This window comes from Gilbertella persicaria (genome assembly GCF_025201335.1).
Source record: "Gilbertella persicaria strain CBS 190.32 chromosome Unknown B0P05scaffold_62, whole genome shotgun sequence".
NCBI classification, from domain to species: domain Eukaryota; kingdom Fungi; phylum Mucoromycota; class Mucoromycetes; order Mucorales; family Choanephoraceae; genus Gilbertella; species Gilbertella persicaria.
The window spans coordinates 100,152-117,899 of record NW_026252023.1 but is presented as its reverse complement, the minus strand read 5'-3'; the positions used below and the strand labels follow the sequence as shown (position 1 = coordinate 117,899).

Genomic DNA, 17,748 nt, shown 5'->3' with positions numbered 1-17,748 from the left:
CCTCATTCTTACTTACACTAGAAGATCGATTGAGGATAAACTTGAAGTGTCTGCGAAAACTAACAAAAAAAGAGTATCTTTGCGAATGAATTAGGACTGCTAATTCGTTCACAGATTTAGCTTCTTTCCCTATTTGAGTCTGAGGTGAGTCTGAAGGTTCAGATACTGTATTGACATGTGAAATAAGGTATTTTCTCCCCATCCTTTTTTTTTTCTCCCCTTTATTTTTTCTCTCTCTTTCTTTTTTTTTTTTTTGTTTCTTTGTTTTATTTATCATATGACACAACCATCTTCAGCCATGTCTATTACACAGCTGTGTAATAGTGAAGACTCAAATGAAAATAGTAAGGATATTTATAGTATTCTTTATGTATTGATAGTCATAGTCCAACTACCACCTATTCAGCAACAAGAACACTTTATTCGTCGTTTGCCACTTGTTCACTCAGCATTAAAAGCATATGAGAATTCGAGTTCAGTTGTCAAATACGGTGCAGAAATGATTGAATCTTATGCAGGTCCTATATACGATAAACTAGGCTATGATCGTAAATTAAAACAAGAGGTAAGAAAACTAGATGGAAGCATGACTCATTTGTTTTTCTTTTTTGTACAGGAAGACGAAGATACAGTAGCAGCTACCACAGCGCTTGCCCGTGCCTCTCTTTATGACCATCATCAAGAAATAAATCATCGTCCTAAAGACCGTAAGTTGAACATATCCCCAATACAAATACCAAAAATAGAATATTAGGAAAATCAAGACCGACATCACGATCCACTTCGCCTCATCGTCCATATAAATTACACCGTCCAGCCAAGAGTCGCTGGCAACAGATCGTATTTCATGCAGGATCTGCTGCAGGCACCACAGCTGCAGTGATTTCAGAAGAATCCATGAAATGCTTGAAATACTGTCTAAGTTGGCTTCAATACGCCATAGGACATATTGATCAACAGATGAATATCTTGCGTCAATTCTTGGTCTCATTAGCGACTGGTTCGTCTAATCGAGTTCATCATGACCAGGTTTCTTCTGTCAAGAAAGAAATTGTAGATACTTTACGCAAAGTAGTCGAAGTTGTCAGTAAATATGCGGGTTCTGGATTACCTGAGCAAGCCAAGATTAGTGTACGTTCCTTTATCCTAGAGCTCCCTAGTCGTTGGGCTGTTTTGAACCAGAAGCCTAAAGAAGAACATCCTTTGCATGAAACATCCATACGATTATTAGATTTTGGTGGTGAATCGATTGATATGCTCAAGTCTGTCTCAACTGTGTTTTCAGACACGATTGACCGTGCTGAACTTTGGTTAAAACGACTTAAAGTAGTGTCCCCTTCAAGTATGGATAACTAGTCTATCATGTTTATTAAATAAAGATTATTGTGGCTGCTCTACAAAAGCAGCTGCTTGTCTTTCATAAGCAATACGCTGAAATCTTGATAAATCATGAATAAATTTTATACCAACAGGGCTTCTTTCGAGCCTTCGAAACAGATCAATCGCTTGTCTTCTGATATGTGGGTTTGAATGGAATAAACCTGCCCCTAAAGGAGACAGACCACCTTGATTTTGAGGCAAATAAGAAAGAAACTAATGAATGAGCGACTCATACAAACAAGGTCAAACTTACTTCAATCATCTGTCGATGTGTCACAATATTGTTTAAAAAGGCTTCATAAATAGCGGCTACTTCTTGATCTGGTATATGCTTTAGTTTCTTGAGTTTTGATATCTGTCTGTACACATCCAAGTTTTTAATACAAGCATTCTGTAACCAATGATTGATATCTCTTTCATAATATCTGTAAGAAATAGACTGCCTCCAACCTTCAATACGATTTGCATTGGCCTTGAGTTCTCTTTGTTTCGATGCCTCATCTGCAAATACAGGACCACAGCCCAAGATAACACCATTTGAGTGCCGGCCAATATTCGTGTGCCCATAGACTTGCTCTTCATAAAGAGCGGCCAGCCTGACAAACCGAAGCACATAGTCTTGAAATTTAGCTCGAATTGAAGTCTCACCATAATGGGATTGAATAGCTGTCATGACTTCATTCATAAATTCAACATCGCTGTCTCTTTTTTCTTCTGCTGGGAACTGTTGTTGATGAAAAGGGGGTGACTGTGCTTGTTCTACTCCTAAGGATGTCTCTTCTGAAACAGACTGTTTGCGAGTAGGTGTGGCAATGACATGATTGGACTCAATATGATGACTGACTGTGATTTTACCTGTACTGATATTACAGAGTACATCCCACCAACTTGTGTGTTCTTCATACGTGGGATTAGTGACACCTGCAATAAACCCAGGGCTATAGAATGTCACTATGTAAATTGGTATGTTCTTCTAGTTACCATTTCAGCAAATCATCCACACTCGTAAGATTAGTATAAGGAAAAGCACGTTCAGTAAATCCTTTTAGAACAGTACCACAACCTGATCCTAAAGCACAGGCTGCGAGTACATAATTAGCTACTTCCCCTGAAGGATGACCATAGCCCAAAAACACAATTCTCTTTTGTGTCAAGAGTGCATTTAACAATAGCATGATGGGGTGTGTGTATGGTCCACTACTGTCTAGATGAGGGTGATGTGGATTAGCTGATCCAGGATAGCTTGCACTGGGAGTAAAGGTATTGATCAATTTGATCACAGAGAACTATGTTTGATGAGCAATTGGCTACTTTGACAGCACCCACTTACATCGCCTACTTCTTCAGGATTCACCGTCAATGGGATTTTGATAGGCAGCTTTATACCATCATATTCAATTTTGGTCTCAAAGAAATGCCTGTCTTTACTAAACACAGGGATCTTTTCACGTACATGCCCTGAAGCCAGATCAATATAAGTTCCTCTTCTCAAGCGATGTGTGACATCTATTTCTTCCATCATGCTCATATCATCTGTTTCGCTTGTTGCACTAGTGGGTTCTTCATCAATAAACATTTCTTCAAATATGGTCTTATTATCAGATGCTCTTAATATCTGTCTTTCATGCCATGTAAATTTGGGCATTCTTGACAAGTCCATGGAGTTTACTGCTTCATACAATGATTCTAGGATCTCAATGGAAGGATTTTCAAAGTATTTCTCCATAGCCAATAATAAAACTGGCTATACAATGTCAAACAGGGCAATTAATGCAGTGCACTTACCTTGTAAATATGAAGATATTGATGTCGAGTACAGATAGCCATGGCTTTGACACGGGCACCTCTACAGGCTTGTTATTACATGCATCCTTAGAGGTGTCTGACTTTTTTTTACCTTCTGGCAGTAGCATCATGCTTTGTTCTGACTAAATTCAAGACATACAATAATGGTTTACTGTCTGAGTCTAGATTTTCTTGTTGATTTGGATCAGGCGTCAATTGGTTAAGACAAAAAATAGTCCAGTCTTCTGCTCTTAGATGAGCACCATCAGGCAACATGAGTTCAGACAGAACACTATTAAACAATAAATAGGCTTATTTCAACTAGAAGGTTTGTTATTTACTGCTCATCAGTGCCTGTTTCTGTAGGATACTGGTACTTGAGATTAGCCCCCTTGTCAATATCAAACTCTGCTAACAAGATATACTGAACGTGTTCACTATGGGTCATGTATAAAATAAAGGAAAAAGAGAAAAAAAAAGGTTAAATTCTGGTGCAACCATGCTTTTTATTGCATTTTCCTTTTTAATATATCGAATTCAAAAATCAACAAAAAAAAAAAAGAATGAATAAATAAATATACTCTAGACAGAGAAATGTCTTTTATCTTAAAACTGTTAATAAACAGAAATAGAAACAGAAAAAGAGAGAAAAGATACGTTTAACTTGATAAAATACCTTATTTAAAAAAAGAGGCGCTTTTATAAAAAAAAAAAAAAAAAAAAAAAGATACGTCACTTGTTTTGTATAGCCGCGTACAAAAAGCAAATAAAAAAAAAATACTCTTCTTTTCTCTTTTCCTTTCTATCTATCTATATATATATATATTCTTTTACTATTATGAGTGTACACCTTTTAAGTTCAGACAATGAAGAGTTCAAGGTTGACAAAGACGTTGCTGAACGCTCTGTCTTGATTAAGAACATGTTGGAAGGTAAAGTATTATTAGATAATTTTTTTTTTTGACGCGCATATCGCAATAGATATTGGTGACTCTGATGCTCCTATTCCTCTTCCTAATGTTACCTCTAAGGTGTTGAACAAAGTAAGTCATGGTTTGTGTTAAATCACATGAACTTATGGATGAACTAGGTTATTGAGTGGTGTACTCACCACCGTGATGATCCTGCTACTCAAGACGACCAAGAAAGACGCAATACTGATATTGATGAATGGGATCAAAAGTACATGGAAGTTGACCAAGAAACCTTGTTTGATATTATCTTGGTAAGTATCTATTTCTATGTCTACATCCCCTAATACAAGTAGGCTGCCAATTACCTTGATATTAAGCCTCTTCTTGATGTTGGATGTAAGACTGTTGCCAATATGATCAAAGGAAAGAGTGCTGAAGAAATCAGAAGAACCTTCAACATCACGAATGATTTCACACCTGAAGAAGAAGCTCAAATCAAGAAGGAAAACGTAAGTTCTACTTTTTTTTTCTTTGCTTTTGCTGAATACTTTTTTTTTTTCTAGGAATGGGCTGAAGATCGTTAAATGTTTATAAACAATAAAAAAAAAAGAAAGAAAGAAAGAAAATGAAGGTCTTTTTTATTTATTTATTTATTACATGCTACTTTCTTTTGCTTTGTCTAACCAAGACTTAAACTTGGCATCCTCTTCTCTTTGTGCTTTAGAAGGAGGATATTTAGATGCACTGGGCAAAGGATTTTCATCACTATCGTAGTCTTCTTCTTCCTCTTCCTCTTCCCATGTATCTTGAAAATGCATGATTAGTTCATTCATTTTAATTTTGCATATATACCTTCTTTTTCTAAAGAGACTTCAGAACCCTTTGAGACTTTCATGTCTTTCATCAATTTTTCTAATTGTTGTTCACGATTCTTTTCTTCTTTAGCCATCTTTTCACGAATCATACGCTCGATTTCAGGCTTGTATTCAGTCTCGTATTCTTCTGCTGCTTCATTCACAGCTGCAAAAAAATCATCCACACCAGCTCCTGTCACAGCAGACACACCCACCACTTTAAGATGATTGTAAAATTCATCCAGCACTAAACTCATCGAAGACATCAAACTGCTCATATAAGTAGTGTCTTGACTTAAAGCCAATTGAAATTTCTCGAAATCTGTCATCCATTCAACAGCAAATTCATGAGACACAACATCTGTCTTGTTGAAGACCAAGATAAAGGGTAACTTGGTCTTGTACAAAATACTACAGGCATAAAGCATATTGCTCATGAAAGTGGCAGGTGAAGTAGTACGTGGTGTGTCAATGATATAAGCAATCATAGTAGGATAAGAAGCAGCCAACGTGTCTGTGATAATAGCACCAGATGCTGACCATGTAAAAATTTCGATTTGTCCAGGTGTGTCGACAAGGATGTTACTAATAGTCTGTGTTATTCGACTATGTCTCCATATAACTGCTTTATGTTACCTGACACTTTGAGCACGTTTGGCAACAAGGTTAAGTACTTGATCGAATTTGGTGGTAAACAAGTTGAGACTGGTCAAAATACCACCATTAGGACCAAGATTATATCTATAGAGAATAGAATGAATACCATGGATGATGTTAATCAACATATTACTGTTTCATGACTTCTTTATAATTGACTGTATCTCGAATATCAATATTGGCTGTGAAAGGAAGAGAAGAGACAGCAGGATCGAGATTTAATACATAAGGTGGTGTCTTCTTTTCATGAAGGTGTGCATTGATTCTCTATGTAACAAACTTTGAGGAAAATGTTATTTTAAATGGATAATATTTACCTGCATAAAAGTGGTCTTTCCAGAACCTGCCATACCAATGCAAAGAATGACAGGAGGCTGTTTCTTGTTGTCTTTTTCTGTCGACATATGGCTATAAAGTATAGGAAGAAAAAAAAAAGGAAAGAAAAAAAAACTATGCTTGTCTGAATAAGCAAACCCTTTTTCGTCTAAAAAAGAAAAAAAAACTGTCACGGCCTTACAGTCACATATGCACTTGAAGTTTTTGTGTAACAGCATTCTTGATATATTCCATGTCTTTTATTATTGTATAAAGCGCAGTGATTGAACGGAACAAAGTCTATTAACAAAAAGCAATTACTTTGGCGTAGTGTAAATAGCATTTTACTTCAAGAAATAGTCTATATATGCTTCTAAAATTTAGCAAAAAGTCCCTTGAATTTGATCTTGAGTGCCACTAAAATTATCCCACCCATAAGATAGACCACACCTGTAAACATCTTGTATGAAAAATAAGGTTCAGCATTGGCATTTGTCTCAATGGCACTAGCAATGGTAATACCAAAGACAGCAATGACATTAAATAACAAAAGTGTAGATACACCAGTACGATACTGTTCAGGAGTCAAAATGGATGCTGCAATAGGTGTCACTATAGGAAAGATCAGTTTCTCTCCTTTTTCTTAGAAAAAAAAATCCTTACTCATGGCAAAATAAGATCCGCAAAAGAGTCCAAACAAGACAGAATAACCGATCAAAACACTATAATTGAAAGCAAATGTCCATACAAGTAAATTACTAAGGGCACAACAAAAGGTAAAGATAATGTCTGCATTAAGTCTACCAATACGATCACCAATAAACCTAAAACACATGTCAACAACAACATATTTGTACAAGATCATACTTTACCCTACTAATATTCGTCCTACAAAGTTAGCAGCAGACATAATAGCAATCAGGGTTGAGCTTTGTGAAGCGGATAAGCCCAAATAAGTAGCATAAGCAGGCAAGAAGAAGTAAGGGATAAAATAACCCATAAGAGAAATCACAGAACCGCAAGCAAACAGCAAGAAATTGGTGTCTTTAAAGACGGAAAGATCAAAGATATTGCTCAAGGACTGACTCCTTTTCTTTCTCATTGCTGGATCTTTTTCTTTGATGAAGATACATGCCAAAACGTCGCAAACAAGACAGATAAAACCCAAGATACGGAAGCTCCACGCAACACCCAGTGCTTCATTAATAGGTGAAATAACAAAGGGTAAAACAAGGCCTCCTAAGCCTGAACCACCTGAAGCAAGACCCAGAGCAAAACCTCTGCTTTTATTAAACCATAATGGGGCTATCCCCATAGCAGTCTATCATATGCGTGTTAGTCAAAAATGCTTGCCGATCTTATGTATATACATACGACGTAAAGGAGAGAAGCACCAGAACCAAACATGATACCTTGCGTTAAATAAAAATGCCAGATCTGAGTCGAGTTTCAGTAACAGTAATAGTCAACAAAAGACATCAACATACCTCTGTTCCAAGACTTGCTAATTCAAGGCCCAAGGTAGCTAGAATGGTGCCCAGAATTAATACAGTTTTGCTACCAAAGCGTGAAGCAATGATCTGTGCCAAGGGCCCCATCAAGTTGACAAAAATTTCCAATAATGTACCAACAAAACTCAATTTGAATTGCGAATCAGTTACTTTATCTTGAAACATGTTGACATCTAAGTAATCTTGGAAAATACCTACGCAGAAGATTATCAATTCGTGATCGTGAATCCATAGATCAGCATGACTTACCCCTTTTTGACGATAATAAAAATAATAAAAAAAAAAAAAAAGGAAAGCTAAGGTTAGTATCACATCATGAAATGTATTCAACTAGTAAAGAGAAATGCTCATGTATCATTCTCAACAGTTAATTACCAGCATGAAGCAGTGCCAAAACTAGTGACCTGAACCATGAATGTCCCGAAAATCACAAGCCAACCGTAACCACCCTCTTTTTCTTCGTGTTCTTGTTCGGGCTTGTTAATTCCGGTCTCGAGATTATCATCTAAGAAGTATAAGAAAAATAAAAGGGTAAACAGGTCAGATGTCATTTGTCTTTTTTAGAAAACCACTGCGTTTTGTGGATGAAGCATACTTACGGTTTTCAAGATCACTTTTGTTTTTGGCACTTTTTTCATCTGATAAGATGGTAGGTGTAATAGAAGCAGATGATGCTATAGAAGATATAATAGCACACTCAGGGTTTTGTTTAATTGCATCGACCGACATTGGCTTTTGATAACAAAAACAAAAAAAAAAAAAGAAAGAAATCGAATAAAAAAAATAATCTTTTTAAATGACTTTTTTTATTTTTTACCACGCTAAGATGCACTAAGAATTTTTCACTGGTAATCAAATCTTGTACTACGCAACACAACATAATATCTGATTTGATGTTTTTGAATGATTTGATTTAAATCGAATCTGCATAGCATTGCATATTCTGTTTTCAGATGGCTATTTTTTCGGTTACAAAAAGCTTATTTCCTATACATGATAAAGGAATACCTGTATAAAGAAGATATAAATAAATGACTCATGTTGGGGAAAATGGCAGTTTTACAGCAATATTGACAACAAATGGCTTCTTTATGCGCTCAGCTTTGTCAAAACAATCAAGTGCGTTTTCGTAAATGATTTTTGCAGAACTCATGCTTTGCATAAAAAAGTGTCGACTCGCCCTAACCAAAATGTCTTTGTATCGTTCATTTGCTTGATCTTACTTTTTCGATTCAGTTCCTGACAGCATCTTGACCAGTTACTTAATAACCAATACTTACATAACGAGACAACCCAAAATTCTTTAGTTTATAGAGATTACAAATAGAATGTTAGTTTGCCCTGGTCTCGGCCTAGAGGCCAGCTTTATAGATGAAGGCACAGATGCCAACGATATCATTGTTGAAAAACATGGTTTAGCAAACAATTTTGCATATGGCGAATTAATGGTGACAAAAAAAAAATAGACCAGGTACAAATAAATTTTCAGGCTTTTAATTTTGTAAAGCTAATAACTCTACTCCTCTATAAATGATTGAGCATAATAAAAAAAAATGCAACTCAAGAATTTGATCTTCAAATCGAGAGTGTCACCATTTTAATAGCGACTGAACGGTTGCTCAAAAATATCAAGATAATTCAGCTAAAGGTACTAAGCACATCTGCCCTTTTAAATGTCACCTTTATCATGGACTCTGCATTGCTATGTATGAATCTGAAATTGGGAAGGCTAGAATATGGAGAAACAAAAGATTTACGAGGTCTATTATATAATATTCTGAGATTTGAAAACAATGTCTTTAGGAGGATTCACATGTCTGAGGTGAAAAAAGGATAGAAATCTTTCAAATACATGTACACAAAGAGCTAAAGGTCTTTCTTTGTGATATGACAAATGAATGCTAAGAGAACATGATTTTCCTTTGACTCAAACTTCTTTTTTTTAAAGACTATCACATTTCTTTTCATCTTGATGAACAATTATAAAAAATATAACATTATTTATTGGATAAACATGTATTGAGCTTTGTTTGTAGAGCCAAGGTAAGGTTGGTTCAAGAATTTAAAAAAGAAAAGAGGGTTTAGCATTGCTGGCCATATTTCAGGCTTATAGGATTTGGAAAGAAGAGGCACTACAGATCGAAATCAATTCTTTTTGATGTCAGCAATAAAAGTGGAAGAGATTTCATCTTTTTTTTTTTTTGACAAGACAGATAATCATTCAAACCCATGGGACAAAGGAGTATAGGCTACAAGAACTGTTTGCATTATTTTTCTCAATAACTTAGCATGACCAAAAGATCTTTGTGTCCATAGCCCTACATCAAAGCAAACATAAAAACATTCATTTGAAAAGAAAAGAGACATCTGATAACGAGTGGGTTTCAATAAACATTTTGTTACACAAAGAATGTCATGCATGCTCATGATTGGTCAGTAATATGTAGTCGTGACTTGAAAGAATTTAGGATGGTAAAGCAGTATTCCCCTCATGTGCTCTCCCCCTCTCTTCTCTCTTTTTCTTCTTTTCTTTCTTTTTCTTAAAAAAAAAAATATCTTTAAAAATGAGTCCTGAATAGTAAGTGAGACTGTCTTGTTGACTACAATACTAAACTACAAATAGCGACTACTTATTTAAACTCTTACTTATTGGTGACTCTGGCGTAGGCAAATCCTGTCTTTTGCTTCGTTTCGCTGACGATACCTATACAGAGAGTTATATCTCAACTATCGGTGTTGATTTTGTAAGTTGTCTTTTGTTTCTCTCTAGAAAAAAAAAAAAGGAGTGAAAGATAAGAAATGCTAAGCCCACACTAGAAAATTAGAACTATCGAACTAGAAGGCAAGACTGTCAAGCTTCAAATTGTAAGTTAAGCTATCTATACACTCTAACTAATTCATATATGATAGTGGGATACAGCTGGTCAAGAACGTTTCCGTACAATTACCTCATCCTATTATAGAGGTGCACACGGTATCATTGTGGTTTATGATGTCACTGACGAAGACAGTTTCAATAACGTGAAGCAATGGTTGCAAGAAATCGACCGATATGCTGCAGAGGGCGTCAACAAGTTGTTAGTAGGAAATAAGAGTGATTTGGTTGATAAGAAAGTGGTCAATACAGAACAAGCAACAGAATTTGCTGAATCTCTCAAAATACCTCTTTTAGAAACTTCTGCCAAGGATGCTACAAATGTGGAACAAGCCTTCTTGACAATGGCTAAACAAATCAAGGATAGAATGGGCTCCACTATGCAACAATCGCAAGCCAAGGCAACTGTTAAGGTTGGTCAAGGTGCTTCACTTGAACCCAAGCAATCTGGTGGATGTTGTTAATTAAATAAAATAAGGGCATTTTATAATTAAGAAAACGCCCTAATAAAAGGAGCAGTGCACAGACAAAAAGAGAAGAAATTCTTGTTTTTAGATGAATACAAATAATCAGATAATATTCACAAAGACAACAAATAATCGGCTATAAATCACTCATATTTCAATCCTATTTTTCCGCCTCTCCACATTTTTATTTTGTTTTTCTTTTCTTTATTCCGCCTTGAGTGTTTAAAGTCATGCAAAGTAAAGAATATAATCACATAAAATAGAATCTAACAAACGCTAAACAGATATAAATTCAGAGGCGAATTATTACAGGAATCGACCAGAAGCACCTTCCTGGAGTTCTGTTTCATCACGTGAAACTAATGTACAACAACAACCAGCCAAAGATCCAGATCAAGAGAAACCACTGACCGCCTGGCAAAGATTTAAGCAAAACAAGACTCGTGTGGCTCTTCTTGTTACACTGGCCACATTAGTGTTACTAGCCATCATCATTGTACCTATTGTTGTCTGTGGTATTGTAACAAAGGAACAGAATAAAGAAACACCTCGCATGATTACGCCTACTTCGTCTGATTATCGAGACCCTTTTGATGATTCTGCAAGGCCCAATAATTTCACACCACCACTCAACCAACAGTTTCGTTACACTCAGGACCCTGTACGAGGCATCAATTTAGGTGGCTGGCTGGTTCTAGAGCCCTTTATTACGCCCAAGATATTTGAACAAAAGTTGAATGAAACTACACTCATTGATGAATGGGAGCTCTGTGAGGCACTAGGTCCTGAAGAAGCGAAGCGTCAGTTGACACACCACTATGACACATTTATTACTGAAGCTGATTTCAAAAAGATTGCTGAAATGGGTTTCAACCACGTCCGTATTCCTACAGGTCATTGGGCTATTAAAGTAATGGAAGGTGAACCTTTTGTTCCGTATGTATCATGGCAGTACCTTCTTAAGGGTATTCAATGGGCACGTAAATATGGTCTTCGTGTAATGGTGGAACTTCATACAGCGCCTGGATCACAAAATGGCTGGAACCATTCTGGCAAATCAGGCCCTGTTGGTTTCCTAAACGGTACTCATGGTGAAGAAAATGCAGACAAAACAATCAAAGTTGTGAATGAAATGATTCAGTTTTTTACTAAGCCAGAATGGTCGAATGTTGTGCCTGTTTTTGGCGTATTGAATGAGCCTGCCATGATTAAAATTCCAGAAAAAAAGGTTAGAAAATGGTATGAGACAAGTTATGAAGCTATCCGCAAGATGCTTGGACCAGGAAATGGCCCCTATTTAACCTATCATGATGGTTTTTATCCTTTAAAGTATTGGGAAGGCTTCTTTGGTCCTCAAAGAGAAAAGGCTATTTTGGGTAAGCACAACTCATTCATGATGCTTCTGTTAATTACATTTAATAGAAACTCACCTGTACCTGATCTTCAACAATGGTCTTGTCTCTATGCCTAGAAGTCAACAAGTTGAGTTCCCATGTACTGCATGGAAAAACGATCTTGAAAATGCCTCCAAGAATATATCTCCCACATTAGTAGGTGAATTCTCAGTGGCTACAAATGATTGCGCTAAATATTTGAATGGTATTGGCATGGGTGCGCGTTATGATGGTACTCTGGGAGATCCACCACAACCTGTATGTCCAGATTGTACATGTCAAGGAGCAGATGACTGGCATAAATTTACGGATGAATACAAGCTCTTCTTACTCAAGTTTATGGAGAAACAGATGGACGCTTACGAGACTAGTGCTGGTTGGTTCTATTGGACTTACAAAACAGAAGATCACATCAATCCTCATTGGGACTACCTGCTTGCTTGGGAACAAGGATTTGCTCCCAAAGATGTGAATGTTCGAGAGTATTCATGCAAGACATCTAAATCTTCTCCAGAAGAAGAATAATAAAACTTTTTATTGTTGTGGATCAACATCCTCTTCTTCTAATAAAACAATTTCTCCTTCAACTAAAGATAATCCACCTTGATTTGTTTCTTTAATAGGCGACAATGCATCGTCTATGTTTGATGGCAAATAAGAATCTTGCTTCCAGTTTTTTAACCCTTCCAGATAATGCGTCTCTAAACCTGATCGATATTCCTCTAATTTTTCCATGTTTTCAATAGCCAGCTCATGGCCATAATGCTGAATTTCTCTTCCTTGAATCGACATTTTTTGTGCATAACTAATAGATGAATCCACGATATCACCTGCTGTTGTCAGAAGTTTACCCATAACAACACGTAATACATTGTTGTACCAATATGAAACCAAAGGCACAGACTGTAATAAGCCTATATGCATATTAGCTTGGCCTTTTTGTTATTTTTACCTTCTAATGTCCAACTGTCCTGTTGTTTGTAAATTTTCAAGAGTCCACTATCACACTCGGTTTCTCGAAAACTCAAGGTTGTAATTGCAGGTATCTGTAATTGAACAAAGCTGGGTAAAATAGTAGGTGATAAATTATGGATCAAGTGGACAACAGCTGTCTTTCTAATGAACTGGGTCAATAGTCAGCAAAGTCTTTTTTTATTTTCCTACCCATCAAACACAATATTAGTAATTGTTGGTTCTTTTCGATTCAGAGTTTGCCATATGGTACAGACACTAAACTATGAGTTTCTAAACTATGTAATAAAATATACAAACTATTGAATGTTATTTACACCTTCTGTACTCATCACAGGTGAACTCAGTGTGGCGTCATGAAAGAAATAGTATTCAAGTACACGTTTTCGTTTGATTGTATTATACGAGAATAAGTCTTGAATAATATCTAGAAGATGCTTAGATACTGTTGATCAAAGAGAATATAGGTTTACTTCGGACTATGTTTGAAGAAGAAATCTCGCTGCAAAAGTCAGAAACAGACATATATTTATTCTGAAAAAAAAAAGAGAGAGAGAAATGCAAAAAAAAAAAGAGGAGCTCTATTACACTTTATAATATCATTTTGTGTTACAAAGACCAAAAATTTCCCTACTCATCATATTTTAGAGAGGGCAGTTTTGAGCAGCCATGTCACTGGAAACGGACAGTCTTTTTTTTTTACATGAACAAGGCTGAAGCTGGGCGACATGTAGATTTGAGTTAATGTGTCTATTGTGGTATTAAGCCAGAGAAATTCTTGAATATGATCGTCCCAAAAGATGAACTTTATAAAACAACGAAAATGTCCTCTGTATTGACACAGAGATTATAAGCAGAAGTGTATAAACATTAGTGACACAAAGATTGAACCACATTGAGCGGGTATGAGTATTGTTATAATATGCTCCTCTAGATGGTAGTTAAGCAGAGCTGCCAAAAGCTTTTTTCGAAGAAGACATTGTTGGAGCTGTTTGACCTATATTTGTAAAGACGATCCACTCAAGTAAGAGTCAAAATGCCTTGAGTGGCACCTAGGATTCTTTTAAACGAGATCCATCGGCATCAAGACAGAGGCGTCTACAAGAAGTTTTGACCTTGTATTTGCCTGTTGCTATTGTATTGAAAGAACACGTAGTAACACACTCAATCAAAAGATCAAACCAAGTGCGGAACTTGGGCTGTAGGAAGTGAATAACAGAATGGTAGCCGTATGTTTTAGAGATTGGCAATGTATCAAGTTTATGATACATGTCGAACGATCGATTAGGACGACAATGGAGTGTAAAGACAGCAGCAGTAATTCTAGGGAGAAATGAAAATATATCTGAATTGTGTAGGTGCTAACAGAAGGGCCAGGAAGAGTAGGACTAATCTTTAGTATCTAAATTAAGATTTTTACATCTAAGATCAGAAGAGAATTATTGAGATATTTTTCGTTAACATCTTGGGTCACACCAGGCTTTTTTCTTTGTATGGTTTTTAGTTGAGTGCATAATCTAAATAAGACTTTTGAATACGATGCTTGATGACAAATCGATGTGACTTTGTCTCAAGAGGATGACCCTTTTTTTGGAAACCCCCAAATTGAATTTAACGCCTTCGATGAACGGACATGTCTAAATTTATACTCGATGCACCGTGAAGTTCTTTCTTTACTGAAGACTACGTAGTTAGTTGATGTGATGAATATGCATGCTAAATGTTTACAGAAATTTATTTAATTGACAGCTGTTACATTAGAGCAAACAAAAAAAAGTGTATACACGCAAAAAGCGCGGTATTGAATGTATTTCTTTTTCGTAAACTAATTACAGTATTTTCACTTTAAATTCAAATGATGTTAGTTTCTTCTAGACGAATCAAAATTAATTTTTAGATTTTTAGCTTACCTTTTTTGGACAAAACGAAAAAGGAAATTAGACAAAATGGAAATTAGTTTTCAGATGAAGTGAAAAATAAAATTAAAATAATGAACTCACCCTGTATCATGGATTGAAAGCAGCGATAACTACTTCGGATTCATTATTGTCTTTTTCTACTGTCATTTTCAATAGAAGGAGATCTTTGTCTTTTTTGGTTTTTTTTTGTGTTTGCTTGGCTGGTCTTTGAAAATAAATCGGTCTTGCACCGTGGTCACGTAAACTAAAGAGAATCTCACAAAAGTTGAGGGTGGCGAGTAAGTCTCTGTTCCAAAGACGACGACCTTCTTTCAAGCATTGTCCATTTTTACACCTAGATGACATACAAATGTTATCAATAAACTAAGCATAATTAAAAGTTGCATACCTTAAAAGACCATGACGTTTTACGGTTGGATATTTTTCCCTTCTAAAGGGCCTTGGATTTACAACTTCTTTGAAAGTTTCTACATCACCTTTACATACCGGGCATATACTAGATGTTTTGAATTCATCAATCAGATGCACCAGAAAACCTTCTTTTTGAAGCATTCTTCTCATGCCAACTCCTCTAATCGGTTCATGGAACTTGACATTCCTGCAGACCAGTTACCAATAACAATAACAGCATCGTTGCCAAAAATTTTTCTGATATTCTTACAAAGACATTTGTCAGATTGCTGTCGATTAATGTAGCTTGACAGTTTTAGCTTTCGAAATGGTAACATATTAGTATTACGTTCTTCTAAAGGTAAGTCTTCATTCGAGTAGTATTCCTGAAGAACTTGAGTCACGGCAGCTTTATGTCTTATATATTCTACGTATTGAACTTTTATGACTGTGGATGACTTCAAACGTGAAAGAATTGCTTCTGCATTGCTTACGGCCTCTGGTTTCAGTCTTTCACAAAGTTTCATGAACTTTCTTGTTTTTGTTTCAATGTCCCTTTGATTTCTCGCATAGCGGTAAGTTCTTTTCTTTTCAACGGTACTGCTTTCGTGCATACAGAACAACATATCATGCCGTCCGGGGTCAATCAAAACACAATTATTTTTGTAAGTTCTTGAAGTTTTTCTTGCGACAGACTTTCTATATAAGCAATGTCTTCTTCTATCTTCTTATCATTTCGCATGCCGCCTCCAGAACCTTTCTTCTTACTGTCATAGGTCTGCTTCAAAATGGATACGGCAATACCATCTGTGTAAATAGTACCTCTAAACTTCATTTGTTTATTGTCTCCTTGAGGCTTCATAGCTTTGGATCTCATGTTCAGTACGGCTCCCCAGATTACTTCTTTGTCTAAGTGGCTAATGACAGAGTTTCTTAAAATTTGAGTGTTTACAATATATGTGTCTATAGTCATATAACTAGGTATGAATGTTCTTCTTAGAGGAAAGCAGTTGAACGACTTATTGTAGAGAGATTCAGAACATCGCGTCAGATAATAAAATGCCTTCAGATGCTTCGATGGGTCCGCTTTACAATCATAATAAATAGAATTCTTCTTGAAGTGAGTGTCAGGAGGGTAGCAATCAAAAAACTGTTGAAGGACGCCGACTTCTTGTGAGTTAAAAAGATGCGCTGGCAATTCAGTGATGTTCCTTAAAGAGATGTTCATTTTTACTTTGGTGCACTGGCTTGCTATGGTTTTGACCGCAGCAGAGATTTCGCTTTCTGTGCAATTTTTCTTTTTCATTTCACTTTTCAAAGCGCCAATTCTTTCCTGCTTCTTTAACAGTAGGTTCAAAAACATACGCAATCTGTTCCCGAAATGAAGAGCGACGCCATTCATGTATGCAGTGTGGATTTTCGTAGCTTCATAGCTTCCTATTTGTTGCGCATATTTCAGTTTGATTGGAACATAAGAGGAGAGTTGGCAATAGGTATCTCGATGCTTGTTGATAAGTTCCTTGTGACTTCTTGCCTTTTCTTTTCGTTTTGCTTTATCCGGTTTATAGCTATCAAGTAGTGAAATAAAGACTTCTCTGAAGAAATCAACATTGGGAGGATCCTGTAAAGCAAAATCCATGTTGTTTTCAAGTTCTTGCGTAAAGATATACTTCAAAAGTGCATAAGTATGTGTTACGAGAGTATGTACTTTAAGTACAAGAGATTTGAGACTTGGAATGTATCTCGTTTTCCACTCAATGCCAGTAATAGAACTTTTAACTGTAGTTATCCTTAGAGGAGGTTCCATAAGGAAAAAAAGAAGAAAGAGTACAGCTGACAGCTTTTCATCTTTTTATTCAGAGTTTCAATCACTGATGCATTATCTTTATTTGAGGCCCTACAGATATATGTCTATTTAATTGTGCGTATTTTATAATAATTGAAAATAACTCTGGCTTTTGTCCAGTACCTGAAAAATATAAAAAAGCCTGAGTAACTAAAAGTATGATTTGACGTGTATCTGCTAAAATCATCCCGCATCGTTATTTAAAGGAGAAAGTAACTTTTAGTTTCCTTTTTCGTTTTGTCCAAAAAAAGTAAGCTAAAATTCTAAAGATTAATTTTGATTCGTCTAGAAAAAATTAACATCGTCTGATTTTGAAGTGTAAAAACTGTATAAAAGTCGGTCAAAGAACAATGTTTTTAATTGGTTCTGAAAGAATTTTTGTTTAATTGGATTTTGTTAAGTTACTTGAGGAATTACTTGTATAAATCGAACTCATGAAAGAGAGAAAATGAGGAGCACAATGGTCAAT

The 17,748-nt window shown here is 35.9% G+C and overlaps 11 protein-coding genes across 11 annotated transcripts; 4 read left to right on the top strand and 7 right to left on the bottom strand.

The window, feature by feature from the left end:
• Positions 1-277: 277 nt before the first annotated feature.
• On the top strand, positions 278-1,356 carry B0P05DRAFT_591718 (transcription factor Opi1-domain-containing protein; the record flags this gene model as incomplete). Its single annotated transcript, XM_051582930.1, has 4 exons — positions 278-344; positions 387-565; positions 617-707; positions 755-1,356. The coding sequence occupies 4 exons, from the start codon at positions 278-280 to the stop codon at positions 1,354-1,356; spliced, it is 939 nt and encodes a 312-aa protein (XP_051430204.1).
• A 40-nt stretch (positions 1,357-1,396) lies between these two features.
• On the bottom strand, positions 1,397-3,644 carry B0P05DRAFT_561857 (docking domain of Afi1 for Arf3 in vesicle trafficking-domain-containing protein). The gene is made up of 6 exons (XM_051580526.1): positions 3,507-3,644; positions 3,278-3,457; positions 3,166-3,226; positions 2,711-3,124; positions 2,362-2,666; positions 1,397-2,318 (listed from the first exon to the last, which is right to left on the bottom strand). Exons 1-6 carry the CDS (start codon positions 3,611-3,613, stop codon positions 1,610-1,612), a joined length of 1,776 nt encoding a protein of 591 aa, XP_051430203.1. The 5' UTR covers positions 3,614-3,644; the 3' UTR covers positions 1,397-1,609.
• Positions 3,645-3,921: 277 nt separating this feature from the next.
• On the top strand, positions 3,922-4,740 carry B0P05DRAFT_561853 (E3 ubiquitin ligase complex SCF subunit sconC). The gene is made up of 5 exons (XM_051580525.1): positions 3,922-4,097; positions 4,147-4,208; positions 4,256-4,390; positions 4,433-4,588; positions 4,643-4,740. Exons 1-5 carry the CDS (start codon positions 4,004-4,006, stop codon positions 4,661-4,663), a joined length of 468 nt encoding a protein of 155 aa, XP_051430202.1. The 5' UTR covers positions 3,922-4,003; the 3' UTR covers positions 4,664-4,740.
• On the bottom strand, positions 4,682-6,035 carry B0P05DRAFT_561852 (uncharacterized protein). The gene is made up of 5 exons (XM_051580524.1): positions 5,908-6,035; positions 5,724-5,857; positions 5,570-5,674; positions 4,932-5,518; positions 4,682-4,884 (listed from the first exon to the last, which is right to left on the bottom strand). Exons 1-5 carry the CDS (start codon positions 5,992-5,994, stop codon positions 4,733-4,735), a joined length of 1,065 nt encoding a protein of 354 aa, XP_051430201.1. The 5' UTR covers positions 5,995-6,035; the 3' UTR covers positions 4,682-4,732.
• Positions 6,036-6,278: 243 nt separating this feature from the next.
• B0P05DRAFT_591714 (major facilitator superfamily domain-containing protein) lies at positions 6,279-7,581 on the bottom strand (the record flags this gene model as incomplete). Its single annotated transcript, XM_051582929.1, has 5 exons — positions 6,279-6,517; positions 6,569-6,729; positions 6,778-7,226; positions 7,280-7,342; positions 7,393-7,581. The coding sequence occupies 5 exons, from the start codon at positions 7,579-7,581 to the stop codon at positions 6,279-6,281; spliced, it is 1,101 nt and encodes a 366-aa protein (XP_051430200.1).
• B0P05DRAFT_308650 (uncharacterized protein) lies at positions 7,419-8,179 on the bottom strand. The gene is made up of 3 exons (XM_051573498.1): positions 8,016-8,179; positions 7,792-7,921; positions 7,419-7,610 (listed from the first exon to the last, which is right to left on the bottom strand). The coding sequence occupies exons 1-3, from the start codon at positions 8,143-8,145 to the stop codon at positions 7,568-7,570; spliced, it is 303 nt and encodes a 100-aa protein (XP_051430199.1). The 5' UTR covers positions 8,146-8,179; the 3' UTR covers positions 7,419-7,567.
• A 1,738-nt stretch (positions 8,180-9,917) lies between these two features.
• On the top strand, positions 9,918-10,819 carry B0P05DRAFT_561844 (GTP-binding protein ypt1). Its single transcript, XM_051580523.1, has 4 exons — positions 9,918-9,994; positions 10,040-10,160; positions 10,234-10,281; positions 10,327-10,819. The coding sequence occupies exons 1-4, from the start codon at positions 9,981-9,983 to the stop codon at positions 10,753-10,755; spliced, it is 612 nt and encodes a 203-aa protein (XP_051430198.1). The 5' UTR covers positions 9,918-9,980; the 3' UTR covers positions 10,756-10,819.
• An 88-nt stretch (positions 10,820-10,907) lies between these two features.
• Positions 10,908-12,690, top strand: B0P05DRAFT_561843 (glycoside hydrolase superfamily). Its single transcript, XM_051580522.1, has 3 exons — positions 10,908-10,995; positions 11,043-12,134; positions 12,181-12,690. Exons 1-3 carry the CDS (start codon positions 10,989-10,991, stop codon positions 12,675-12,677), a joined length of 1,596 nt encoding a protein of 531 aa, XP_051430197.1. The 5' UTR covers positions 10,908-10,988; the 3' UTR covers positions 12,678-12,690.
• Positions 12,691-13,760, bottom strand: B0P05DRAFT_561838 (uncharacterized protein). The gene is made up of 3 exons (XM_051580521.1): positions 13,425-13,760; positions 13,317-13,382; positions 12,691-13,268 (listed from the first exon to the last, which is right to left on the bottom strand). Exons 1-3 carry the CDS (start codon positions 13,454-13,456, stop codon positions 13,067-13,069), a joined length of 300 nt encoding a protein of 99 aa, XP_051430195.1. The 5' UTR covers positions 13,457-13,760; the 3' UTR covers positions 12,691-13,066.
• Positions 12,813-13,007, bottom strand: B0P05DRAFT_435650 (uncharacterized protein; the record flags this gene model as incomplete). Its single annotated transcript, XM_051573710.1, has 1 exon — positions 12,813-13,007. A coding segment is annotated over one exon (195 nt), but the record flags the coding sequence as incomplete, so codon positions are not given.
• A 1,370-nt stretch (positions 13,761-15,130) lies between the features above and the next one.
• On the bottom strand, positions 15,131-17,072 carry B0P05DRAFT_581850 (uncharacterized protein; the record flags this gene model as incomplete). The annotated part of the gene is made up of 5 exons (XM_051582141.1): positions 15,131-15,377; positions 15,432-15,614; positions 15,638-16,105; positions 16,126-16,870; positions 16,961-17,072. The coding sequence occupies 5 exons, from the start codon at positions 17,070-17,072 to the stop codon at positions 15,131-15,133; spliced, it is 1,755 nt and encodes a 584-aa protein (XP_051430194.1).
• Positions 17,073-17,748: the final 676 nt, after the last annotated feature.